This window comes from Podarcis cretensis (assembly GCF_951804945.1).
Source record: "Podarcis cretensis genome assembly, chromosome: 8".
Taxonomy (NCBI): Eukaryota; Metazoa; Chordata; class Lepidosauria; order Squamata; family Lacertidae; genus Podarcis; species Podarcis cretensis.
The window spans coordinates 16,750,393-16,778,308 of NC_137177.1; the positions used below are offsets into that span (position 1 = coordinate 16,750,393).

At 43.4% G+C, this 27,916-nt stretch overlaps 1 protein-coding gene across 4 annotated transcripts; it reads right to left on the reverse strand.

The window, feature by feature from the left end:
- Positions 1-2,000: 2,000 nt before the first annotated feature.
- Positions 2,001-26,362, reverse strand: LOC307221629 (phospholipase A2 inhibitor and Ly6/PLAUR domain-containing protein-like). Of its 4 annotated transcripts, none has more exons than XM_079986331.1 (6): positions 26,235-26,362; positions 19,960-20,040; positions 16,708-16,824; positions 15,335-15,478; positions 13,191-13,352; positions 2,001-2,753 (listed from the first exon to the last, which is right to left on the reverse strand). In XM_079986331.1, the coding sequence occupies exons 1-6, from the start codon at positions 26,344-26,346 to the stop codon at positions 2,536-2,538; spliced, it is 834 nt and encodes a 277-aa protein (XP_079842457.1). In that variant the 5' UTR covers positions 26,347-26,362; the 3' UTR covers positions 2,001-2,535. The 4 variants fall into 4 exon arrangements, with proteins under 4 accessions (XP_079842457.1, XP_079842459.1, XP_079842458.1 ...); XM_079986333.1 differs by having other exon boundaries at positions 19,960-20,035; positions 26,232-26,352; XM_079986332.1 differs by having other exon boundaries at positions 19,960-20,119; positions 26,235-26,312.
- Between the last annotated feature and the right edge of the window lie 1,554 nt (positions 26,363-27,916).

Genomic DNA, 27,916 nt, shown 5'->3' on the forward strand with positions numbered 1-27,916 from the left:
GGAATGGATTAAGTTTGAGAACCCAGAGACAGTCCCCAGATTTACAAATTGGTCCCCTTACAAAATCCTATGATTCCAACTCATTTCAATGAAGAGTCCCCAGATTCATTGAAAAAAAATCTGGTAACCTTACTGCAGAAGCCCTAGCTGCCCCATTCTAACTCCCCACCCATGACTGATCCAGCAAATGCCTTTTTCTCCCTGGGTGGGCCTTGAATACTTATACCAGGTGAGTGATATGTGCTGGAAGCCCCAAAAGCTAGTTGCAAAACAGTGACCCCACAGAACAGCAGGATTGACCACTCTTAGAATCCATCGAACTTACACCAAGGTCCTAGGGGAAAGGTGCATAAGTGAGTCTATGGGCAAGATGGTGGTGTTGGTCACTGCGGTTTTCAGGACTCAACTAGGGATGGGCTACAGCTCAGGAACAGAGCCTCTGCTCAGCATGCAGAAGGTTCCAGATTCAGTTCTCGGCATCTCCAAATAGGTCTGGGAAAAGCTCTGTCTGAAACCCTGCAAAGCCACTGTCAATCAGTGTAGACAGCACTAAACTGGACGGAACAATGGTCTGACCTGTTATAAGGCAGCTTTCTGTTCCTGTGGAGGGGAGCCTCATTTACCAAACGTTTCTATGCTTAAAGTTTCCATTTTAAAATGTGTCTCCTTTATAACGGCAATAAATTTATAAGCAAGGTTAAAACCTTTTTATTTGCTCAGGTGTTTGGGCCACGGACATTTGGGTGTGGTTTGATTGACATAATCACAGCTGGTTTTTGCCGTAGTTTTTATTATGATATTGTAGTTCTAAAAATGCCCTTTGTTCTATGGTTTATTTGTACTTTGCAATTAGCTACTCTGTGACTAAGGATGCAGGAAGGAGATGATAGAAAAGCACTTAGACAAACAAACCAAGGCAATTATCTGCTTTGTGGCCACATAGCTACTAGACAGTAAAGCTGACCCATATTATATGATTTTATAAGGTTAACTGGAGTGGGTGTGGCAAACTGGTTGTGAGGTCAGGAACTGCATATAAAAGCTAAAGAAACACACATACACACACACACTATATCCAATGTTAATAATAATAATAATAATAATAATAATAATAATAATAATAATAATAATTTATAATTTGTACCCCACCCATCTGACTGGGTCATTACTCACAGCAGACCCAATGAAATTAATGGGAAGATTAACTTGGGTCCGTTCATCTCAGTGGGATTACTCTGAGTGGAAATTGTTGGGTACAGCCTAATCATACAGTGAATTACAGCTGGACAGCTCAACTGAAAATATAGGCTTAGGTAAGTTTGCATAAGGGACTTGGGTGGCTCTGTGTTCTAAACCACTGGGTCTCTTGGGCTTGCCAGTCAGAAGGACGATGGTTCGAATCCCTGCGATGGGGTGAGCTCCTGTTACTCAGTCCCAGCACCTGCCAATCTACCAGTTCAAAGGTACGCCAAAAAGTGCAAGTAGATAAATAGGTACTGCTCCGGCGGGAAGGTAAACGGTGTTTCCGTGCGCTGCTCTGGTTCACCAGAAGTGGCTGGCCACATGACTCAGAAGCTGTATGCCAGCTCCCTCGGTCAATAAAGCGAGATAAGCGCCGCAACCCCAGAGTCGGTCATGACTGGACCTAATGGTCAGGAGTCCCTTTACCTTTACCTTTACCTTTATTATATGTGGTGGCTATGTAAGATGATAAGACTTCTGGGAAATTATATATAATGAATTGGAAAAAAATGTTGAAAATAACTTTTCCTAAGAAACCATAAGCTTTTCTTTTAGGTATTATAGGACCAGAGATCCCGAAGTACCAGACGAAACTATTTATGTACAAGACCATGGCTGCACGGACTCTGTTAGCCCAGAAAGGGAAAGCTGGTACAACTCCAAACAAGGACGAGTGGCAGACAAAATTGATGACCTATGCTGAGATGACGAAGCTTACAGAAAGAATTAGTCACCAGGAAGAGTAGGTCTATAATAAAGAATGGGGAATGTTTATGATTTATTTGAAAAGCTATTGTAAACAATGACATACATTGGTAGGATTGATAGAAAACTTGTAGTAAAAAAACTGAACTATGGATTGACAAAGGATTTATAAAAAATAGAGTTATGAAAGAGATGCAGAGGGGGAAATCATTACATTAAGATCCACAATGGGGGGGGGGAGTCAAAAAGGATTATATGTTAAATACATAAACATATTATCCTTTTTGTTTAAATGAATATAATTCATTTGTTTCTGTAAAATAGAAAATGCAAAAAATAATTATTATAAAATAGTAAAAACAAAATCACTCCCACTTCCAGCTTCCATTGATTCCTGCTTGATGTTGCCATGTTCTGATACTGCTAGACACCACAGTGGAAAATAACACATGGGCACCTGCACACTTTGGGAGATCTGAGGTCTTCTTCCCTGTAAAGCCTTTGGTCTGCTTATGGCTTTTCATTAGCCACATGGGAAGGATGGACTATTTAAGTGTGGTTCCCCTGGACCCTTTTGCTGGAGGGAAATCAAGCAAAGTTCATCGCAAGGAGGAGCCCAACCAAGGCTCGAAGGAAGAGTCCAAAGAATTGTGGAGTGGCACGAACCATGAAAGAAGCAAGCTGGCAATGACCTCTTGCAGTCACAACAAGCATGGAAGTATGGAAAACACCTTCATAATGAGCATCGCAGAAAGCTTTGTTCACACAGCCCTTGAAGGCAATTACAATCACCAAGACAGGAGATCCTGCAGGGACAAAGGAAGGAGAAAGCAGTCAGCACCAGAGGAATCCCAGCATCCTGTGATTAGGAAGAATTTGCTGCAGTCCACCTTATTCAGCAAGCCAAATTAATTTGCACCTATCCCAGTCAGCGAACTCTGAAAGCTTAATCGTGACAGCAGCAGAAGAAGAAGAAGCCAAAGGAGCAACCGGAGGTGTGGATGTAAAGATGAAAAATGGAAGACAACTGGATGAAGAGGAGGAAGAAGAAGAAGAGGAAGAAGAAGAGGAAGAAAGATTATAATAACTTAGGCAAAAAAATTATATTTATTAATTGGAAACAACATGGCTCTAAAGATATGGAATTGGAATGTGAATGGTCTGAACGAAAAGAAAAAACGAAATAAGGTGGAACAATTTTTAAAGAAGAAGAATTTAGATATAATTTGTATGCAGGAGACACACGTGGCAAAGAGACAGGAAAATTTTGATTAATAAAAGACTTGGAAATGAATTTATATCTTCAGACAAAGAAAAAAAGAGGGGAGTGATTTTGTATGTAAAAAGTAAAATTGAAGCCCAGCAAATTTTCAAGGATGACGAAGGAAGAAGCATTGCAGTTCAAATTAATTGGCAAGGCGAAAAAATAATGATTGTCGGGATCTACGCACCTAATGGAAATAAAACTGATGTTTATAAGAATTTAGAAGAAAAGCTGTTGGAATTTGCAGATCAAAAGATAGTTGTGATGGGAGATATGAATGGGGTGGTGTCTTCAGAAATGGACAGATTAAGGAATAATGGATCGAAAGAAGGAAAACTACCCAAAACTTTTTTTGAAATGGTTAAAAATTGCAACTTAATAGACATTTGGAGGTTAAGACACCCGTTGGAAAAACAGTTCACATATTCGGAACCAAATCAGTCAATGTCCAGAATCGATCAAATTTGGATATCAAATGAATTAACTCCAAGAATTCTTCAAGTGGAAATTCAACCGAGAGTTATCTCAGATCATAGTCCCATTAAATTAGAACTTAAAGGCTTTGAAGAAAGAACATTTAGATGGAGAATGAATGACTATCTACTAGATGACCAAAAAGTTGTGCAAGAGGCACAGAAGAAATTGAAAGAATATTTTGAAGATAATTGTAACAAAGGAACAAAGATGAGTACAGTTTGGGATGCAAGCAAGGCGGTGATGAGAGGGTTCTTTATACAACAGAATTCGATCAAAAAGAAAAATAGAGAGAAAGAAAAGAAAGAAATTTTAAAACAAATTATGGAAAATGAACAAAAATTAATCAAGAAACCAGATAACGTAAGAATTAAACAAAGTATTAAGGTTCTACAAACTCAATTTGCAATGATAATAAACAAGGAAGTGGAATGGAACATTAAAAAATTGAGACAAAAGAACTTTGAATTCGCAAATAAATCAGGAAAGTGGCTTGCTTGGCAGATCAAGAAAAGAAAGGAGCAAAACACAATAAATAAAATTGAAATGGGAGGAAAAGAGATAACTAATCCTAAAGATATCAGAAAAGGATTCCTGGACTTTTATAGACAATTGTATAAACGAAAAGAAAAGAACAACACGAGAAAAATAGAAAGATATTTAAAAGAGAAAGAGGTGCAAAAGATCCCGACAGAAGCACAAGAAAGGCTGAACACCCCAATTGATATAGAGGAGATGAAGGCGGCGATAAAAAAATTGAAGAATGGGAAAGCCCCAGGACCAGATGGTTTTACAGCAAGGTATTATAAAGAATTGGGAACAACCCTAATGTTACCACTGAGAGAAGTAATGAACAACATATTAAAGGAGAGAGAAATTCCAGAGACGTGGAAAGAAGCATTTATAACCTTTATTCCAAAAGAAGATGCGGACTTAACTCAAGTAAAGAACTACAGACCAATCTCTCTATTAAACACGGATTACAAAATTTTTGCAGGAATAATTGCAGAGAGATTAAAAAAGGTTTTACAATAAATCATTCATGAAGATCAAGCGGGTTTCCTTCCTGGCAGACAGATGAGAGATAATGTGAGGAATGTCATAAATATTTTAGAGTATCTGACAGCCAGGAATGAGAAACAAGCAATGTTGATGTTTGTGGATGCCGAAAAAGCATTTGATAACGTATCATGGGACTTTATGTTGAAAAATATTGAACAGAGGGAAATGGGGAATGATTTCTTTAATGGAATAAAGGCAATATATACGGAGCAAAAAGCGAAGTTGATAGTGAACAATATGATAACAGAAGAAATTAAAATTTCTAAAGGTACCAGACAGGGTTGCCCGCTATCACCATTATTATTCATAATGGTCCTTGAGGTTTTTTTAGATTCAATAAGGAAAAATGAAAGCATAAAGGGGGTGACAGTAGGCCAAAACCAATATAAAGTTAAAGCCTTTGCTGACGACTTAGTTTTGATGGTGGAAGAACCGATGGGGACTGCAGCCGAGATACTGGAGGAAATTGAAAAATTTGGAGAGGTGGCAGGTTTTATAATAAACAGGAAGAAAACCAAAATTATAGCCAAAAATATGGAAAAAACAATGATGGAAGTATTGCAACAACAAACGGGTATTGAAATTGCTAAAAAGGTGAAATATTTGGGAATATGGTTAACTCCAAAAAATATTGATCTGTTCCAAGACAACTACGTCCCGGTGTGGAATGGAATTAAGAAGGACCTGGAAGTATGGAGAAGACTAAAACTATCCCTCTGAGGTAGAATCTCAATGATTAAGATGTCAGTGCTACCAAAGATGTTATTTCTATTTCAGATGATACCAATATTAAAAGGAGCGGCGATCTTTAAAGATTGGCAAAGGATGATTTCAAGATATGTCTGGCAGGGCAAAAAGCCGAGAATCAAATATAAATTATTAACAGATGCAAAAGAAAGAGGAGGCTTTGCCCTGCCAGATTTGAAGTTATATTATGAAGCATCATGTCTTTGCTGGTTAAAAGAATGGATTAAACTTAAAAATACAAAGCTCCTGGATTTGGAAGGATTTGATAACAGATTTGGATGGCACGCACACCTTTGGAAAGAAAAGAAAAAGGGTTATAAATCATTTGAAAATCATATCTTCCGGAGATCGTTATTGGAAGTTTGGGACAGATACAAAAATATATTAGAAATGGGGGTCCCACATTGGTTATCCCCATTAGAGGTTATAGGTGTCAAAAAAATTAATATGAGAAGCGACTGGATTACCTATGGAGATTTGGTGGTGAAGGAAGGGGGGAAGTGGAGATTAAAACCATACGAACAAGTAAGAGAACATGTTTATGATTGGTTGCACTACTATCAAATAAGTGAAATGTTTAAAAAGGATGTGAAAGAAAAAGGGTACAAAGAAAAAGATTCAAAATTTCAAACAGAAATTGTCAATAATGATTGTAAGATAATTTCCAAAATGTATAAAATTCTGTTGGAATGGCATACAATGGATGAGGAAGTAAAAGTGGTCATGATTCAATGGGCCAAAGATTTAGGATATAACATAGAAATGGATGATTGGCAAAGAATATGGAATGAAAACCTGAAGTTTACAGCATGTGTCACATTGAAAGAAAATGTTATGAAGATGGTATATAGGTGGTATATGACACCAGTAAAATTAGCAAAAATGTACAAAACTTGTAACAAATGTTGGAGATGTAAGGAGAAAGAAGGTACATTCATGCATATGTGGTGGGATTGTAAGAAAGTAAGGAGGTTCTGGGAGATGATATATAATGAACTAAAGAAAATGCTAAAATATAGCTTTGTTAAGAAACCAGAAACCTTTCTGCTGGGAATAACAAGAATGGACATAAATAGAGACTGTAAACTTTTTCAATATGCAATCACCGCAGCAAGAATACTGTTGGCCCAAAAATGGAAACAAGAAGAAGTACCGACTTTGGAAGAATGGAGGACAAAATTAACAGACTATGCAGAACTGGATAAATTAACTGGGAAAATCAGATTCCAAAAGGATCACAGGTTTTTTGAGGACTGGGGAAAATTTACGGAGTATTTGAAAACTGTATGTGAGGACTGTACAACGCTAGTGTGCTTTAAAGAAGCTTTGTGAAAATACAAGGAATATTGTTAGAAAGCAAATAAGGTCAGAAATATAGTGTTTAATGGCAATATTAAAATTAAGGAATGTGAAGATAGGATTCGAACTACGAATGATTGTCAGAGAAGTTGAGGGAGGTCCAATAAGCTAAAATATGTGATGTGTAAATTGATATGACTGGAGTTTTTCATGGAAAATTTTTTAATAAAAATTTATATATATATAAAAAAAGAAAGCTTAATCGTGGCCGGTTGGAAAACTGAGGAGTTGGTTCCTTCTCCTTTCCCTGCAAGAAGGATCCTGTCTGTGCTACAAGAGGGGCAGGGTCAATTCCCTTTGTGGTGGAGGCTGCTGAGGAGTCCTGTCTGTATGGGTGACAGACTGGATGGGTAGTCTGTCAGCAGAGTCTGGCACTCTTTGGAGAACTTGAGCAGTGCAGCTCTAGCACCTCCAAGTCCATCCTAGTGAGAGGCTGACCCAGAAGCCACAGCAACCAACCCAGCGTGGACTTTAGCATCCTCAGGGTCTGTTACTCTGGGCTCCACATGCTTGGCTGCTCCTGCATTGCAGGGAGTTAGGCTAGGTGACCCCTTGGGCCCCTTTCAGCTCTATGATTCTATGAGTCCATTGGAAATTTTGCAATTCTCTAAAAGTTGTGATACAGGCCTCATCTAAGAAAAACACATCAACTTGTGGGTGGGGGGAGCACACTTTAAAAATACATTGTTTAATGAAATTTAAAAGTGTGTGCATTGAGATAAAATGTTATTGTGAGTGAAACGTAATATGCATTCAATTATCACTATTTGCATTTTTAAAAAAATAACAGACCAATGCGGAAACAGACAGCCTTAAGAATAAATACACACAGAATGGAAATGGACCCAAAATGTAGACCCAAAATGGAAATGGACCCAATCCATCCCCCTGAAATAGCTCATTAAGGACATTATTGTTGGTTTCTGCTCTCTTCACTGTGCAGCGAAATGCTTGTCACAAGACAATGTTTACATTCCAGTCAGAGTTGCTGTTGGGTTTTCCCACGGGAAAGGAGACTGGATGTGACGTACACTGGTTTCCTGTTTTTCACAGTGTTCTCTCCGTGCATTAGAGGAGAGAGGATGCTTTCTCTGCTCCGGCAGAGGCAAGATGTTTTTCTGTAATCTACCAGCTTTGAAGTGTAAATAAAGTAATATAGAGTATGTGGCACGTACACCTCATCATTCCGCTGTGCTTGGGACACTGCAAATTCAACATTTTATGGTTATGGGCTCCAGAGGTCGGATCGGAATGCAGAGGGACGGATCGGACGATATCTCTGCCGTCAAGATGATTGATGAGGTATGTGCTCATGCTCCGGGCAGCCTGCCAGCTCTTAATTAATGGCTTTATGGATGGACTTTGAACTTTTAGGGCCGTTTGCCGGGCACAGGCAAAGGCTCAAAGGAACAAGCTCCTATGCTGGGGGAAACCGAAAGTAACTTTTAAACATGCTTTTGGAATAAAGCAGCTGCAGAAAACAGTGACGCAGCTTGATTTAAGGCAGCAGAGAGAAAGCACTTTTGAACTTGCCTTTGGAATGAGGCTTGAAGCAGCAGAGACGCAGCTTGTATAAAGCAGCTTGATTTAATGCAGCAGAGATGATGCAGAAGGCTAATGCCAGAGTCATGATGGCTAGCTGCAGAAGGCTGGCTGATGCAAATGGGGAATCTGATGCCAATCAGCCACATGCTCAGCTCAGAGTAGCTTGTGATACTGCCATGATTCAGAAAAAAGCAGACCGCCAGGGTGATAGCTGCATGGGTAAGGGGGAGTCTTCACAGACGTCATCCCAGAGTGCAGTGGAACCACCAGATGGCGCCAAAGCTTTGAAGGCAGTGAAATGCTACTCGTGTGGACGTCTAGGCCATATGAAGAGGGAATGCAAATATCCCAGGGCCAAGACAGAGCAGCGCAGCGAAAGCTCATCGCGTGGAAAAGGCCGAGGCAAAGGCAAAGGTCCGGTGTCCAGGACAACGCAGCACAAGGCAATGGTCTCACGCTTCACTCCAGAGGTTGCAAAGGTCCAGAAGACGTCTAGATCTTTCTTTGTTGTTGATTCGGCTGCAACGCACCACATGTGCAACGATAAGCGACTGTTTGTGTCTTTTACACCGCAGGAAGGTGCAATTCACCAGGCGGATGACCACACAATCCCCAGTAAAGGCTACGGAACTGTTGTTCTTCATAGTTTGGACTTATCGATAAAAGATGTGCTTTACGTACCAGATGCCAAACATAATCTGCTCAGCGTTGGACAGCTGAATGAGTGGAAAATTGACGTTTCCTTTAAGAACAAAAGGTGCATCATCACAAAGAAAAATGATTATGTATTGCATGCTGAATATGTTGATCGTTTGTATGTTTTGTATTTTGATGATGATGTGCAGGATGCAACTTGTTGCATTGCAGGTTCTAACAAAAGTTTGCATGCAGGATGTATTCATGATTTTCATCTAAAATTTGGTCATTTGAATTTTGAGGCAGTATCTAAAATGCCTGCCTTGGTTGAAGGTATGACTATTAAACCCTGCAGGTACCACATGAAGTGCAAGGCATGCGCAGCAAACAAGGTGAAAATGGCTGCGAAAGGAAAGGTGTCTAGTAGGCAAGCTACAGAACCATACCAGGTTGTTCATGCTGATTTGGTTGGACCACTAGCGCCCTCTTTGGGTGGAAATAGGTACTTCATGGTTCTCATTGATGCATTTTCCAGGTATATTTATGTGTACAATCTCAAGCAGAAATCAGAGGCTTTTCCAAGGTTCAAGGAATTCTGTGCTTGGTTGGAAAATGTGCATGGTAAGAAGATAAAAATTCTTTTCACTGATCGCGGGGGGGAATTCACTTCTCAGCAGTTTGAAGCTTTTCTGACTGAGAAAGGAATTCAACACGATTTGTCTAGTCCTCGCTCGCCATGGCAGAATGGACTTTGCAAGAGGGCAAATCAAACATTGCTTCAAGGGTTAAAAACCTTGCTGCATGATGCCAATCTTCCAGAGAGTTATTGGGCCGAATCTCTCTCGTGTTTTGTTTACAGTTATAATCGCAGGTTATCTTCAGCGATTGGTTGTACCCCCTATGAGAAGATGTTTGGCAAGAAGCCATACATCAAACACATGAAAATTTTTGGTTCTGACATGTGGGTTCACTCACCACAAAGCTCCAAGTTAGACAAGCGTGGTTTGCATGGTATCTTTCTAGGTTATCAGAAAGGGTCTTACAGAATAATGATGACTGACTCAAAGACAATTAAGCTCACAAGAAGTGTTGAGTACAATGCCAAGTGGGGGGAGAATGTGGGAATTTTCCAATGTTATCCTGAAGACAGTGATGAGACTGAGGATAGTCAAAAGCAGCCACAGCAACCCACACCCACTGATGAAGGTTCTGATTCTGAGTCTGAAACTGAATCGGGTGATTCAGAGGATTTCAAGAGTGCGAAAGCCTCTATGCGACCCTCTGAAAGCTCTAATCAAGAATTGGAAGAACCATTGTTCACAATAGGTCACTTTTCTCCCAAGAAGGAAGAGGAGAGTGTTGAAGACCTAAGGCTAATTCGCAGGTCACAAAGAGCCACAAAAGGCAGACCTCCAAAGAGATTTGCTGATGAGTTTGCCAAGATAGCAGTAACAGCTGTTAAAAGCTCCAAGAAGGTATTTGAACCTTCAAGTTTTCAAGAAATCCAGGATTTGGATTCAAAGGAAGCTGAGCCATGGTTAAATGCCATGAAGGCTGAGCTTGATTCCTTGGAAAGGAACAAAACATGGGAACTAGTTCCAGTAGTTCCAGGAATGAAACTGCTTGGAAGCAAATGGGTCTTCAAAGCGAAGACAGATCAAAATGGCAAGATAGTCAGACACAAAGCCAGATTGGTAGCCAGAGGTTTTGCACAAGTACCAGGTGAAGACTATCATGAGACCTACTCACCCACAGTGAGGTATGAGAGCATTAGGCTTATGCTCAAGCTAGCTGCAGAGGAGAATCTACACATTAGTCACCATGATGTGAATACAGCTTTTCTGTACGGAACTCTAGGTGAATCTCTTTATATGCTTCCACCTGATGGCGTACAGGTAAAACAGGGATTTGTTTGTGCTCTGAAAAAGTCCCTTTATGGTCTCAAACAAAGTGCACGGTGTTGGCACACAAAACTCACTGAAGTATTGTTTTCTCTAGGTTTTAAGCAAGGGAAAGCTGATCATCCATGTGTATTTGTCAAAGAGGAGGGGCAAAAGAAACTGTATTGTTTGTTTTATGTTGATGATCTTTTATTCTTTTGGGAAGATGTCACAATGTACAATAACGCCCTAGCTCAACTGAAAGAGCACTTTGACATGAAAGATCTTGGTGAGGTAAACAACTACCTATCTCTGGAAATAGAGAGAGATCAAGATGGTAACATTCTAGTACACCAGTCACGGAAAATTGCTGATGTGTTAAGCAAACTAAACCTGATGGATGCTAACCCTGTAGACACACCGATGATAACAGGTTATCAGGTAGATGACACTGAAGAAGCATTTTCTGACACTACACTGTACAGAAGTGTGCTAGGCAAGCTAAACTTTATTGCCAGATGTTCAAGACCAGACATTGCTGTTAGCTGTAATTTGCTAAGCAGACAAGTCAACAATCCTACTGTTAAGGATTGGAAAGCTCTGAAACGTATAGCGCGGTATTTGAAAGGCACTATGCATTACAGACTGAGATTGAACAATCAGAAGTCTGGTGGTCTTGAGATATTTGCAGATGCAAGTTTTGGAAGTGACACTACAGACAGGAAAAGCACGTCTGGAGTTTGCTACATGTACAATCAGGGTCTATTTGATTGGTCATGCAAGAAGCAAACAACAGTTAGCTTAAGTACTTGTGAAGCTGAACTGAATGCACTGTCTTATTCACTCAAAGATTGTGAATGGTTGTTACAATTGTGCAAAGACATGAAAATTCCTGTCAAATGTCCAATCCAGGTTTACCAGGACAACAAAGCATGTTTGGCTTTGCTGAATTCTGAAGGTTGTAAGCAAAGCACGAAGCACTTGCAATTGAAGTTGCAACATGCTAGGGAACGTATTCAGAAGGGACTCGTAACGGTGTCCTATATGCCAGGTAATGAAATTCCTGCTGATGTATTGTCCAAGATTGTATCAAGGGATCAACACTGTACCTATGTGCAGAAGTTGGGTTTGTACTGATATTGTACGAACACGCTGCCCAGTGATGTTCACAGAAAGGGGGAGGATGTTGGTTTCTGCTCTCTTCACTGTGCAGCGAAATGCTTGTCACAAGACAATGTTTACATTCCAGTCAGAGTTGCTGTTGGGTTTTCCCATGGGAAAGGAGACTGGATGTGACGTACACTGGTTTCCTGTTTTTCACTGTTCTCACAGTGTTTTCTCTCCGTGCTTCAGAGGAGAGAGGATGCTTTCTCTGCTCCGGCAGAGGCAAGATGTTTTTCTGTAATCTACCAGCTTTGAAGTGTAAATAAAGTAATATAGAGTATGTGGCACGTACTCCTCATCATTCCGCTGTGCTTGGGACACTGCAAATTCAACAATTATGTCATATCGCTTGGGGAAACTGGAGAGTGTCTAGTTTCTCTTAGAGTGCCAGCTATGCATGGTGACAGGAAAAGGTGCCACGTTTTAAAAGGACTCAATTTTGCCTGCAAATGAAGAACTGCAAGTTTACATGCAGTGCCCTCCTGATTCTTCCTGCAGCTTGAATTCAAGCATGGAAGATTCTTCCTTTTCAGCCATAGGTTGAAGTTACTTCATGTCACATGATGTCAGACAATATAACAGATGGGTGATTCTACCCACCCATCAGAGTGACCTGTTGAGGGGCTGACCATTTCTGGATCCAGGCCTTCAGCCAAATCCAGTTCCCCAGCCCTGCCTTACAGGGGTCTGAGATGAACCCTTTTCAAGATTCTGGTTGAATGTGTGAGGATTCAATCTGTGGCCCCAACATTCCCATGTATGCCAGCCTAGCCTCTTCCTCTCCCAAGATTCACTGAGTTTGGCTTCTGTTTTTGCTTAGCAGTGCCAAGTTTTGATTGTTCAATTCTGTAAAAGAGAGGCAGACAATCTGTGGCAAGGGGAGGTGGTTTTTTTTGAGAATTTTGGAAGAGAGCTTGGGAAGGATTTGGGGAAGGCACATGCTACACTAATAGCCTCATGTACACCTGATGTCCCTATGTATTTGACCAGAATAGCTCCATAAGGCAGATCCTCACAAACACCCTGGTAGATATGTTCTGTACCAAAGGAAATTTCTGGACTTGAGTGTGGTCTGGGTGAAAGGAGGTGGGAATGAGGAAGAGATGAATTACCAGCAAATATAGGGGATGGAACCTCTGCAAAGCCAGACACATCGGAACAATAGTGCTGGTCTCCCTCGCAGTTGGCAACCACTTCAGCAAAGCATCGTTCTCTGTTGATCGCAAAGCACCCTTGACATTTCCTCCCGTTGGCTGTCATGTTTACATCTGGCACTGTGAAGGGGGTAAACAGAGAGAGTCAGGTTAGAAGGAGAACAGGCAAAAGTGGCAAGGAGGGAAATTGCAGGCATCAAATGCTTGCTCAACCAGACTCCTTTCTCAGTCCCTTCCATGCTAGGAGAGATTATGTCCATGATCATTATGCTACCGTCTGCCTCACTTGCTTTGTTACTTGGGAATATCACAGCATTCATAGCAGGGATGGGGAACCGGTCTTCCTCAAGCTGTTGCTGTACTCCAGAAACAAGGCCACAAACCATGTTTTACAGAGAAGAGTCCATGACTGCACAAGAGTGGCAATGACCTACCTATAGTCTCTGAGGTTAAACCTCTTCAGGGAACTGGTTGAATGTGAAAGGACTCAAACTGTGGTCCCAACATTCACAGGCATGATGGCCTAGACCACAAAAGTCTGAGGGAGATTATTATTGTAGCAGGATAGTGAGTATTCTCCCTTCAGTCAGAATCCTATGTAGGGTTCCTACTTGCAAGGAAGTTTCTAACAACGTTCAGTTGAATGCCATTTGAGCCCTCTTTAGACATTTGCACTGACTGTGTGGAGGTTGAGAGAGGACACACTGGAACAGTGCACATGGGGGTCCCTGCTGGAGGTGCTGGTGAGCTAGCTCTCTCCCAGACCCTAACAAACTTGGAGTCCTCATATCATTATCAGAGGAAGGAATAGGGCTGCAGCCTTGTCAGCCTTGTGGGCAACTGCTATTGCACTCATTAATGCGGTTAGAATTTGGGGTGCAGGTGGCGCTGTGGTCTAAACCACTGAGCCTCTTTGGGTTGCTGGTTGTAAGGTTGGCGGTTCGTATCCATGCAACAGGGTGAGCTCCCGTTGCTCTATACCAGCTCTTGCCAACCTAGCGGTTCAAAAGCATTCGTGCTCGAGTAGATAAATAGGTACCACTGTGGTGGGAAAGTAAATGGGGCCACACACAAGAAGGCATTGGGGGCCATGTCATTGTGCATGCCACAGTCCCCATGCACATATGTATCCACCTAAATTCCTGAAGAGGACAATGGTCTCATCACATTGCCTTTCAGAATGCTGCTTTCAGAGATTTTAACGGCTGCTACTTATGATAACTTTGCATTGCACCTACTGTCTAAGGCAGCATGCTCTGAATAAGGATGTAGCTGTCAATTTCAAATTATCTCTATTTCTTATTTTTCCAATCTTAATTTCAGTTCCCCACATGTCCACATCAGTTCTGAATTTATTTTAGCAATGCATAAACTTTTATTGCGCTAGCCAAAGGCCATTGCATAACTCAAAGAAAGGAAAACAAAAGGGGGGAGGAATCAGCAGTCACTACATATGCAGTAGAACCACAATAGAATCCACCAAAATTCCTTGTTACACATTCTCAACTAAAATGTGCAAATTGTTTTTTTTTAAAAAAAAATCTTTCATTTTAGTGCAGATTTCTGCTGATGTATTTTATCTCATAAAATATTGCACCACTTGGTTGAGGGGGGGAGAGGACCTAAAAGTGCTTTACAAAAAGATAAAACAATAAAATCGGGGGGGGGGAATACAACTCTACTTTAAAACAAACTAAAGCAGATTAAAACTACCTCAATTTTCTAAGCATCTGGGTAGATGCCGCTGTTTTCAGCAGGCACTGTCAGGAATACAGTGAGTTTGCCTGCTTGATCTCAAGATAGAGCTATGCAGCTTATTACAACTAGAATGCAGGAGTTTATGTGCAAATATACAGTAGCAAGTGCCCTTTGTCCTCAGATACGATACGATATGATAAACTTTATTTTCTGGGTTTCAGGATGAACTACCAGGGGCATATGCAGAGAGAATAAAACAGCGTAAAAAATAAATTCCCACCTTAAAATATTAGCTGGCACCCCTCCTAACTACAGAGAGGAGTTGGAGGGTAACAAATGATGCAGTTTAAGGTGATATGATACACAGTTTGGACAGCATAAGGGTATATAAATGCATAAAATACATGGTGGAGCAGCCTTATTGCAGCCATTCCCCTTGCAACAGGAAACCTTGGTGAACACTGTTTCTCCTTCAGCAAATTTAATGGCTGTGAAGCCTTCATAGCAGCTAGTGGATTGCTTGCAGGTTTTCAGCACGTATTGTTGTCCTGCAAGGATTTGAGAGAGAGAGAGAGAGAGAATTTTAAATCGAAAGGGAGGACATGATGTGGACAGGCTCTGATCAGTGGTGTAGTGGTAAATATTTAAGTGCAGGAGCTCATAATGCTGAAAGCAGGCATCTGTGTTGTTCTAATATATCTTTATATATTAAATATATATTGGGGAGGGGGGCACTGAGCTTTGGTTCAAATCTAGGCACTTTGTGAATAGGCTGCCTTGGCTAAAGGTGCCTGCTTTGACTTATCTATCTGAATCCACTTCATTTTGCCTTTCCCAATTTACTATATATATATAAAGGAAAGGAAAGGAAAGGAAAGGTGTGCAGCACAAATGTCCCCAGACTTATTTGCCTATAATTTGACAGGCACTATCTTCTCTGCAGGAGCGACCATGCCTGCAAATGTAACAGAAGTTGGTAACATTTGCAGGCATGGTCGCTCCTGCAGAGAAGATAGTGCCTGTCAAATTATAGGCAAATAAGTCTGGGGACATTTGTGCTGCACACCTTTCCTTTCCTTTCCTTTCCTTTCCTTTCCTTTCCTTTCCTTTCCTTTCCTTTCCTTTCCTTTCCTTTCCTTTCCTTTCCTTTCCTTTCCTTTCCATTTTAAAAGGGATTATATCTTTTTTCTTTCTGTGAAGAACTGGATGGAATTTGCAGGCAAAGCCTGCCCTTTCCAAGGGCACGAATCCTAGCAAATTTTGGAAGGATAACTGCAGTAGTTCCCCCCCGAAGGGCCACTGTTATAGCTTTGGGATCTGCTCAATCATCTCCCACTTTTACTATTGGGAAGTAAAAATGGCTATAACTTTCCTGCATTTGATAGAAGCGGATGAAATTTGCTGGCATCATAGCCCTTTCTGAAGGGAAAAAGCCTGCCAAAGTACAGGCAAATAAGTTCAGGGTCCTTTGTTCTGGACACTTCTTAAAAAATAATAATAATTAAGGAGCCATATCTAGCTCAGGTGTCATTTCAAAGTGCCACCACACTGAATGCCCAATTCTTATATTCTGCAGAACAGACCTTCTGATAAGACAATATCTATAGGAGGCCTTCTTCTGCAGAGTGCAGTGTTGCATGGGTATATTATAGATGAGACTATCTTTAAGGTATCTTAGTCCCAAGATGTGAGCTAAGAACCCTGTAACATCACAGCTGCAGAATTAGGACCAGTGGTCACTGAACCCTGTCAGTGGTTGTTGATCTCTTGCACATACCTCTAATGTTGTATGATTGAACAATGGCACAACTGTCAAAAATATATGAACATTTCTTCAAAGTTCCAGTGCAATCCAGTTCAATGCCATTACAAATCCAGCACTCCAGAGATAGCCCTAAAAGCAGGAAAGGAAGAAGAATCATCAAGATTGTTTGTTTGTTTGTTTGTTTGTTACCTTTTCTAAGGTTAATATTTGAATTGGCAGTACTTAACCACATAGCATCATTACATTATTTATATTTTAATAGGAAGCTGCTTCCAAGTCCAGGTGAGCAATAGCTCCTAAAAGTGCAGGCACAGTCAGGTGCCAGACACTGAAGTGCCAGACTAAAGAACCAGGTCTCTCTGGGATTGAGGGAAGCTCCTCCTCATGAGTAGATCAAACGCCACAGTAGATGTGGGCCTTTGGTTTGGTCAATTGTGCAGAGGGCGACCAAGATTATCAAGGTTCTAGAAACCAAGCCTTAGGATAAGCGGTTGAAAGAGCTGGGTATGTTTAGCCTGGAAAATAGGAGACTGAGAGGAGATATGATAACCATCTCCAAATATCTCAAGGGCTATCACATGGAGGATGGAACAGGCTTGTTTTCTGCTACTCCGGAGGGTAGGTCTCAAACCAATGGCTTCAAGTTACAAGAAAGGAAATTCTAGCTAAACATCCAGAAAAACTTTCTGATAGTAAGCAGTGGAACAGACTCCTACGAGAAGTGGTGGACTCTCCTTCCTTGGGGGGTTTTAAGCAGAGGCTGGATGCCCATCTGTCATGGATGCTTTAGCTGAGATTCCTGCATTGCGGAAGGTTGGACGATGACCCTTGGGGTCCCTTGCAACTCTAGAATTCTGTACTTCTATGACTGGCCGGTTTGTTGTAAGTTGCTTCAGACAAGAGAAGGTGGCTAGAAATTAATAACAATCATCATCCGGATTGTCTGCTGCCATCTGCTGCCATTTAGTTGCTTTGCTCTGGGTGGGGCTCAGATGGCTCATGGCCAAATTACTCCAGTTGCCGGAGTGTTGGAACAATATCTTTGCACAAGTTGCCGGACATGTGACTGAGCTTTCCTGTGTTTTGACCTTGGGCTTGTTGTAACCGGAGCAAGACCACTTCCGCCTCGATTGTAACTGATGAATGCCAGACAGCTGCCATTCTGATATATCATAATCATTTATTCTCATTGTAATCAGTAAGCTAGTTCCTACATATTATCCTACACTCTGTCCTCCATCCAGGGAAGAAGTGAAGTTGGGCCAATGAGGGTATAGCCATGGCTGATTTAGGGCCACATAGGCAGCTCCCCATGGATGTGGGTGGTGCTGTGGTCTAAACCACTGAGCCTCTTGGGCTTGCCAATCAGAAGGTTGGCAGTTCGAATCCCCGCGACGGGGTGAGCTACTGTTGCTCTGTCCTAGCTCCTGCCAAAGCATACCAATGCGACTAGATAAACAGGTACTGCTGCAGAGGGAAGGTAAATGACCTTTCCATACGCTCTGGCACTTGTCAGTGTCTCATGGCATCAGAAGCTGTTTAGTCATGCTGGCCACATGACCCAGAAATCTGTCTGAGGACAAATGCCGGCTTCCTTGGCCTGAAGTGAAATGAGCACCGCAGCCCCAGAGTAATTTGCGACTGGACTTAACCGTCAGGCAGTTCCCCTACACACAGTGCCGAGTAGAGGAGGCACAAAATTGAGTAGATAAATAGGTAGCACTCCAGCGGGAAGGTAAATGGTGTTTCCATGTGCTGCTCTGGTTTCGGTGTTCCATTCTGCCAGACGTGGCTTAGTCATGCTGGCCAAATGACCCGGAAAAAATGTCTGCGGACAAACGCCGGCTCCCTCAGTCTGTAAAGCAAGATGAGCACCGCAACCCCAGAGTCGTCCACAACTGGACTTAACTATCAGGAATCCCTTCACCTTTAGGCAGTTCCCCTATACATGGTGCTGAACGGAGGGGGCACAAAACTGAGAAGATCCATAACTGAGAAGATTCATTTGGGGGCACCAAACGTTGCCCAGACAGACACTGTTTTGATATATCATAACCAATTATTCTTATTGTAGTCATGCTGAAATGCAATCTTAAGAGAGGAACATAAAAAGAGCAGGCTGCAATAAAAGACGTAAAGGAAAGTTTTAGAAGCATGCTAAGGCATGGCCTTTAAACAGGAAAATGCCTAGCTAGCTGAGGTGTGGAAAGATCTGTCTTCGCAGTTAAGCTGGCAGTAAGACTGTATCACTGGGTGCCTTGCATATCTATATGACTATAAAAATGGTGCGTAAACAGAGATCAGGGTTCCAGCCTCTGATCACTTTCCTTATTGCTTGCTGTAACCTTTCCTGCTCAAGCAAGAAATAAAACTTTGCTTTTGGAAAATTCTCAGGCATCACACCTCATTGCTAGTGAGTAAAGGACTCAACTGTGCAATTAACATTACCTGGGGTTTCCCCACATCAGAATATTTCTGGACCTTGCCTTTTGTGTTGTTCCTGTGTTTTGAGTTTGGACCATGACCAGAACTTGATTTCTTTGATTGCCCCTGTGTGTGAATTTGGGACTGCTGAATTTGGTGTCATTTGCAGTAGGACAGCACCCAAATTTTGTATGGTGGGTTCTTGAGATGAGCAGGGGGGTGTTTTGTTAGTGCTTGGGTACAATCTGATGCAGCTTTGAAACAAGATGGTGGGGTCAGTGGCGTAGCGTGGGGGGTGCAGGGGGGCCCGGCCGCACCGGGCACAACATCTGGGGGTTAGGGTTAGGGGGCGCAAATCCACGGGTTAGTGGGCGCAAATTACTTGCCTTGCCCTGGGTGCTTACAACCCACGCTACGCCACTGGGTGGGGTACACCTTTCAAAACTTCACTAATTTTAACTGCTAACTTGAAAACTGCACTGATCTGGGTTTCCTGAGCAATGCTGTGTAAGAGATTGCTAGTACTTTATAAAATTATAAGCTCTGAGTGTGTCAAGCAAGCTAATTGACACTTGTCCCTTTTTCAGGGTTTTATTTTTTCCAAAGTTGCACTCAACATTACATAGCTCCTATTAGAGGGAGTGATGGTGATAGTGATGTATAGAACCATGCCTAGTTGTTCACCTTGTGACCCACAAACTATCATTTCCAATTATTCGCATTCATAAAAATGTCATTTAGCACAATTAGCTTTTTAAAAGTTAAATTTTGCAAGCTGCCCTGTTTTATATTACATTTCAGAGCCCTGGTTTAATAATGTAAGAGTTCTGCTTTGCTTACCTTTACGCGCCAAGAATAGTAGCACTCCCATATTGAACCAGCACAGGGTGAGATAATGCATCAATGGAGATGTTTTCTGGGCTGTTGGTAATTTTGCAGAAGAGATAATTTGGTCTGATACAGCTTGTTATACAGTGCTGCAGGAATACCGCCACCCACCCTCAAAAAACAAACAACAACAAGAAGAAAAAGGTAGATAAATCAGTTTGATTGAATTTCTGCTTTAGATTTGATGTAGGATTGGAAAGCGGGGGGTTTGGTAAGATGCAGGATGATGTGGAGTTGCTGGTGGGGAGGTTTTGACACCATGGACTTAACTTCTTGGCACCAATATCACTGACACTTACCCAGACAGTGTGGTTGCGTGCCAAGCTCCGCGCCCAGCAGTTCCCAAGTGATTAATAAATGCATGGACACGAGTATTTAGGTTTATGGGATAAAATAGGCCACAACTTTAATCGCTTTTAATTTGCAGCACTTTAAATGGTGGTTGTTGTTTTTTATAATATTATATTATTTCATTATTTTATTTTTGCTTGGGGTGGGATAAGCACTGAGTCAGCACTATTGTTCCTTGTTTTGTTTTGTTTTGTTTTGTTCTGTTTTGTTTTATTATTATTATTATTCTGTTAAATTATTATATAGTTTGTATTTTGCCTTTTAAGGGGGAGGGTCATGGCTGCCTGGGAGTGGGCCTCAGCCAATAGATTGGGTGGGGCAGGTTCCACAGGGGGAGATGTATTGGGACACCCGATCTCAGTGATCACGGGCAGGAGGAGGAGTTATGCTAAGACCAGACCATGTCATTACCGAGGAGGCAGGTTTAGTCGTTGTTTGAGGACTATCCCTGCCTCCAGGTCTGGTCCTGACCGGAAGGATACAGTAATCAGCAAGGGAAACCCACATGACCTGAAAGTGTTGCTGTGCAATGCCAGGTCAATGATGAATAAAACCACTGCCATCCACGACCTGATTGTGGATGGAGGATTTGACCTGGCATGTGTGACAGAGACCTGGTTGGATGAGGCAGATGGGCCTGTCCTTGCCGCTGCCTGCCCACCAGGTTTCTCTTACACACAGCAACCCAGGTCATGTGGGCGGGGAGGGGGGGTTGCAGTGATTTTTAGGAAGTCATTAGTCTGCACCAGGCGTCCTATTGGGAAGACCCAGTTTTCTGAGTGCATGTTCTGGAAGTTGGGCAATAGGGGCAGTACAGGATTCCTACTGGTGTACCGACCTCCCCGCTGCACCAAGGATTCCCTGCCCGAGCTGCTTCAGGTCGTGGCGGATATGCTCCTGGAGACACCTAGCTTGGTTGTCCTGGGGGATTTTAACATCCATGCCGACATGACCTTACAAGGGGCAGCTCGGGACTTCGTGGAAAGCATGGCCTCCATGGGGCTGTCCCTGAATAAGTCTGGCCCAACTCATAGCCACGGACATGCCTTAGACTTGGTGTTTACCTCTACGGATGTTGGTGATCTGACATTAACTAAAAGCGAAACAAAAGAAGTGCCATGGTCAGATCACTTCCTGGTGCAACTGGACTTCTCCGCAACCCTTCCCCTCCGCAGGGAGGTGGGACCGATTCGGATGGTCCGCCCCCGCCACTTAATGGATCCAATTGGCTTCCAGAGAGTGGTAGGGGATGCTTTATCCCAAGTTGATGGCCTTTCAGCTGATTCCCTGGTGGCACGCTGGAATGCGGAGTTAACCAGGGCTATTGACTGTCTGGCTCCAAAGCGCCCTCTCCGATTGCATGGAGCCCGGACAGCCCCGTGGTTCTCCCCGGAGCTGAGGGTGATGAAACAATCGTTGAGACGGCTAGAGCGCCGGTGGCGGAAAACTCATTCTGAATCAGACCGGACACGGGTTAGAGCTCAACGTCGAGCCTACCAAGTGGCAATGGCGACGGCGAAGAGGGCCTTCTTCGCCGCCTCCATTGCATCTGCAGAAAACAGCAGCAGGAGACTTTTTCAGGTGGTTCACAGTTTATCGGAACCACCTGTACCACCGGGGCCTGGTAGGGACCCCAAGATCTCCTGCAATGCTTTTGCAAAGTTTTTTGCAGATAAAATCGCTCAGATTCAGAAGGAAGTAGACTCCACAGTGGGAGCAGGGCCAGGACGGGAGAGTGCTAGAGTTCTGTCTGGTCCTGTTATATGGGATCAATTCCAATCTGTTACCTCCGAGGATGTGGACAGGCTGCTTGGACGAGTGAAACCGACCACCTGTCTTCTTGATCCTTGCCCATCCTGGCTGATAAAAGCGAGCCGGGAAGGGCTGGGCGATGGGCTTTGCGGGGTGGTGAATGCTTCCCTCTGTGAGGGAGCCTTCCCAGACCCGCTGAAAGAGGCGGTCATTAAACCGCTTCTTAAAAAAACATCTTTAGACCCGGCCAATTTGGCCAACTATCGCCCAGTCTCAAATCTTCCATTCTTGGGCAAGGTGATTGAGCGGGTGGTTGCTGAACAACTCCAAGCACGCCTGGAGGAAACGGACCATTTGGATCCCTTCCAATCGGGATTCAGGCCTCACCATGGGACTGAAACTGCCTTGGTCGCGCTGGTTGATGATCTCCGGCGGGCTAGGGACAAAGGTGAGAGCTGTTTCCTAGTTCTGCTGGATCTCTCAGCGGCCTTTGACACCATCGACCATAACATCCTTCTGGACCGTCTAGAGGGGCTGGGAGCTGGGGGCACTGTTATACAGTGGTTCCGCTCCTTCCTCCTGGGCCATGTTCAGAAAGTGGTGGTGGGGGATGAGTGTTCAGACCCCTGGGCCCTCACTTGTGGGGTACCTCAGGGTTCCGTCCTCTCCCCCATGCTTTTTAACATCTATATGAAGCCGCTGGGAGAGATCATCAGGGGGTTTGGACTGGGTGTTCATCAGTATGCAGATGACACCCAGCTCTACCTCTCCTTTAAATCAGAACCAGTGAAGGCGGTGAAGGTCCTGTGTGAGTGCCTGGAGGCGGTTGGAGGTTGGATGGCGGCTAACAGATTGAGGTTGAATCCTGACAAGACAGAAGTACTGTTTTTGGGGGACAGGAGGCGGGCAGGTGTGGAGGATTCCCTGGTCCTGAATGGAGTAACTGTGCCCCTGAAGGACCAGGTGCGCAGCCTGGGAGTCATTTTGGACTCACAGCTGTCCATGGAGGCGCAGGTTAACTCTGTGTTCAGGGCAGCTGTCTACCAGCTCCGCCTGGTACGCAGGCTAAGACCCTACCTCCCCGCGGACTGTCTCGCCAGAGTGGTGCATGCTCTGGTTATCTCACGCTTGGACTACTGCAACGCGCTCTACATGGGGCTACCTTTGAAGGTGACCCGGAAACTGCAATTAATCCAGAATGCGGCAGCTAGACTGGTGACTGGGAGTGGCCGCCGGGACCACATAACACCGGTTCTGAGAGATCTGCACTGGCTCCCAGTACGTTTCCGAGCACGATTCAAAGTGTTGGTGCTGACCTTTAAAGCCCTAAACGGCCTCGGTCCTGTATACCTGAAGGAGCATCTCCACCCCCATCGTTCAGCCTGGACACTGAGATCCAGCGCCGAGGGCCTTCTGGCGGTTCCCTCATTGCGAGAAGTGAGGCTACAGGGAACCAGGCAGAGGGCCTTCTCGGTAGTGGCGCCCGACCTGTGGAACGCCCTCCCATCAGATGTCAAAGAGATAAAGAATTACCTGACATTCAGAAGACATCTTAAGGCAGCCCTGTTCAGGGAAGTTTTTAATATGTAATGCTGTATTGTTTTTAACACTGATTGGGAGCCGCCCAGAGTGGCTGGGGAAACTCAGCCAGATGGGCGGGGTATAAATAATAAATTATTATTATTATTATTATTATTACAGAAGTGAGCAGTTCGGCTTAGGCATTAGGTGAAGCCAGGCTATATCTCAACTCCTGTCCATTGTCAGGGAGTCCAACTAAAGGTAAACAACAATAGGGGGAGCCCTTGACTGATATCATAGGGCTAGCCCACATCCATGCATCAAACAGAATCCACACAGCCCTCAGATCCCTTTAACAGGCTAACCATATTGCAGAGGGGCAGGTGGAGGCTACAACCTCCCCTCCATTAAATGAAGGCTTAACCTCACCAAGTTGTTACCATTGTTACAAGGTAGGTGAAAACCAAATGGCTGGAGCCTATTCACCAAGTGGAAAAATTCCTACCCGGACCCAACAATATGGCGGCCAACATTTGTCCATAGCAAGGTTTTGTCATACCAACGCATAAAAAGAGGGTGGGTGGGTTGGAAAATCTGGCGAGGATGTGGAGCTCCCCCAGCCACATTGCAGTTTAAATCTCCCACAGCAATGATCAGCTAACAGGGCCACTAGGCATGACGTAGCCGGGGGTCAGTGCAAGGGTGGTGTCAACTTCCTGCCCCCAAGCTGGATCGCTGCCAGGAACCGGATGCCTGGCCGCAACACGGCCCACTGTGAAAGGTGAGCGGACATTCAGGGCATTGCCGCAGCAAGGTGTGGTTGCAGTGGGCATACAAAAAGGAGCACTGGATTGGCTGCGCCAGTGTAGCCATGCCACCCCAACCTCATCGCTGCTGTGCCCTCTGCACCATCCAGGTTCATGGCACCAGCCCTTCCTCACAATGACCTAAATCAGAATGCAAACTAAAGTTTTAACTTTGCATACATCTTTGCTGCAAGATCAAGAACTGGTTTGTTTTTTACCATGCCCAAGTTGACTGAATGTCTAACATCTTCTTTCTCCAGGGCCGGGAGTTGGAAGGCCTGGTATGGTAGCAGTATTTAGGTGAGGGATCAGGCTGAGGCTACACAAAATAATTCCCCCTCACCTAGCTCTGAAGTAGTGCTACATGGAGCATAGCTGTCAACTTTCCGCTTTTTTTAAGGGAAATCCTATTCAGAATAAGGGAATTTCCCTTTTAAAAAGGGAAACCTTGACAGGTATGACATGGAGCTAATGGAGACAGAAGTTGCAGAAGCCCTCATCAATGCCTGCTTCAGTCCCTGCCTGCTATGTAGGGTTGCCATGTGTCCTCTTTTTTCCAGGGCACATCCTCTTTTTCTGGGGTAAAATTTCTGTGTGGGTAGATTTTTAATTTTTTCCAAAATGTCTCAGGCTATACTTTCTGGGTGAGACGTGGCTGAAGACTTGCTTTCCTCTTCTCTTCACCTGCCCCCCTCAGCAATATATCACAGCTTCTATAGCCTACATATAGCAGGGGTATTTAAAATGAGAGTCGTCATAAGGTAAAGGGACCCCTGACCATTAGGTCCAGTCGTGACCGACTCCGGGGTTGCGGCGCTTATCTCGCTTTATTGATCGAGGGAGCCAGCGTACAGCTTCTGGGTCATGTGGCCAGCATGATTAAACTGCTTCTGGTAAACCAGAGCAGCACACGGAAACACCATTTACCTTCCCGCCGGAGCGGTACCTATTTATCTACTTGCACTTTGACGTGCTTTCGAACTGCTAGGTTGGCAGGAGCAGGGACCAAGCAACGGAAGCTCACCCCATTGCGGGGATTCGAACCACCGACCTTCTGATCGGCAAGTCCTAGGCTCTGTGGTTTAACCCACAGTGTCACCCGCGTCCCTGAGAGTCGTCATAGCGTCCTCTTTTTTGCTCTTCAAAATACGACAACTCTATATAGTGGCTGCCAGCTCCAGGTGAAGCCCCAGCTTTGAAAGGTGCCAGCTGTATGGGGCTCCTACTCTGAGGCCCTCTTTGGAGGAGTATAGACAGTTGGTATAGACAGTTGGTGGTATAGACAGTTAAGCTTACGTTGCTGGTGGGTGTTCTAGGCTCTGCCGTCCTGACCGTGTAACCAATGCCATTCACAATGTGGATGTCAGAAATGTAGGGAATGATAAATGGCAAGTAGCAACCTCCATGGAGGATGTGTCATTCCTCTTCTTTGGGAATTATTGAACGCTTCAGTTCCACAGGCACCATGCACTTAAGTGAAATTGCAAATAATTAGAAAGCCTATTGAAAAGGCCTGAAAACATCTCGTTCCGCTTCCTGCCCGTTTTTGTGATGTTTTTGGGTCACTTCCCAGGTGGCCGTGATGCATACATGCACATTCAAGCACATATGAGCTACACCTAAAATGGTTGTTGCCTGTATTCATTTACAAAGTCCAGAACAACGCAGGTCAAGGGTACCTTAGGGACCTCCAGAACCTCTATTTCCCTTCCATAAGCCACAAACAAACAAACAAACAAGCAAGCAAGCAAACACATTTCTCATAAAATGAAATCAGAAAGTCTTAGAAAGCACTACCTGCCTTTTCTTTACTTATCAGCAAATCAGTCCATATCCACTGTGCCCTAGAAGGCTGCAGCAATCTATATATGAACCTGAATCCTGACTGCAAAAGACCTGTTGGCGCCATAGCAACATCATCGCTATGACAACACAGTGTGAAGGTTAAGCAGGCTTCTTAGGCCTTTGGCAGTTTTGCGGGAGAGATGGTCAGGCAGTCACATGACTGTTGGAATTCCCTCTTCCTCCACAACTGTCAAAATAAGGGTTGGAAACCTTCCCTGTCCCCCATTGAGGGCCATATTCCCTCAGAAATAATCTGTCAGGGGCCGCACTCCAGCAATGACCAGGGCTGATAACGACCAGCGGCAGAGCCAAAAAATGATGATGTTGTTGCTGCATTTCTTTATATCCTGTCTTTTTCCCTGAACCAGGACTCAAGGCAGCTCGCAACAAATAAAACATGGGTTTGGGGATTTATCTGAAGTAAAATCAATTTGTTGTTACAAGCAACCTATATCAGGAAGATGTTAATACTTTATGCTTTATGATGTTTTTATATGTGTTGGAAGCTGCTTAGAGTGGCTGGGGCAACCCAGCCAGATGAGTGGGACAGAAGTATTATTATTATTATTTATTATTATTATTTATTTTTATTTTTATTATTATTATTTATTATTATTATTATTATTATTATTATTATTATTATTATTATTATTAAATTAAGTAGTGGGTGGACATAGCAGACAACACAGAGATTTCTCCAAGTAGTTCTATATAAGTAAGCTAGAACTGAACTGAACTGAACAGCTCAGCCGGCCTGCTTTTATAGGCCGCTGGCTGTCAACATTGTAACAACAGCAGCCCAGGGTTTCCTGCCTAAATTAACTTACTTTGGCCTGAGAGAAAACCATATGCACAATACCCCCTGGTGGCCAGGGTGAGAACTTCAATACATAACATTATTATTATTATTATTATTATTATTATTATTATTATTAGAAATCCAGACACTTCCTGTAGTCTTGTTATGTTGTCTTCTTTGTTGAGGTTTATAAACAGAGGCTGGATGGCCATCTGTCAGGGATTCTTTTGCTATAATTCCTGCATTGTAGGAGGTTGGACTAGATGACCCCCGGGGTCCTTCCCAGCTATACAGTTCTATGATTCTATTACTCCTGGACCTCTTAAAAAGTACCCACCACGTACACTCCCATTGGAACAAGTTGTTTCTGATGGATTTTAAATGCAGTCGTACTGTTTGCACTAATTTTCTAGGCAGGAAATGGATTTGATTTTTCACCCCAATAAAAAAATGTTGAATTAACATTTGAACATTTTAATGTGTTTGTTCCCTGCAGCTTGAACTCTCTGCCTGCACCCAATGCTGACTAGAAAAACAGAGTAACAGTATTCTAAATGAAGTTGCTCATGGGAGCTTCCACCTTTAATCTGGGTTGGTACTCAGACCAGATATAGATCTTGCTGAGAACTAGATTTTACTTGCCCTAATAAAAACTGCTACCCACACAACCTTTGTACTAGATCCGTGTGGGCTCTTTCAGGCTGTATCCAGATCGGCATGGCAATTACAAGCGTTAGTCGAGAAGACTCAGAATAGGGAAATGGCCACTGTTAGTTCTAATCTTTCTCAGAATCACCATTCTGCTCAAAAATCCCTCCCTATGAGACCCTAGATC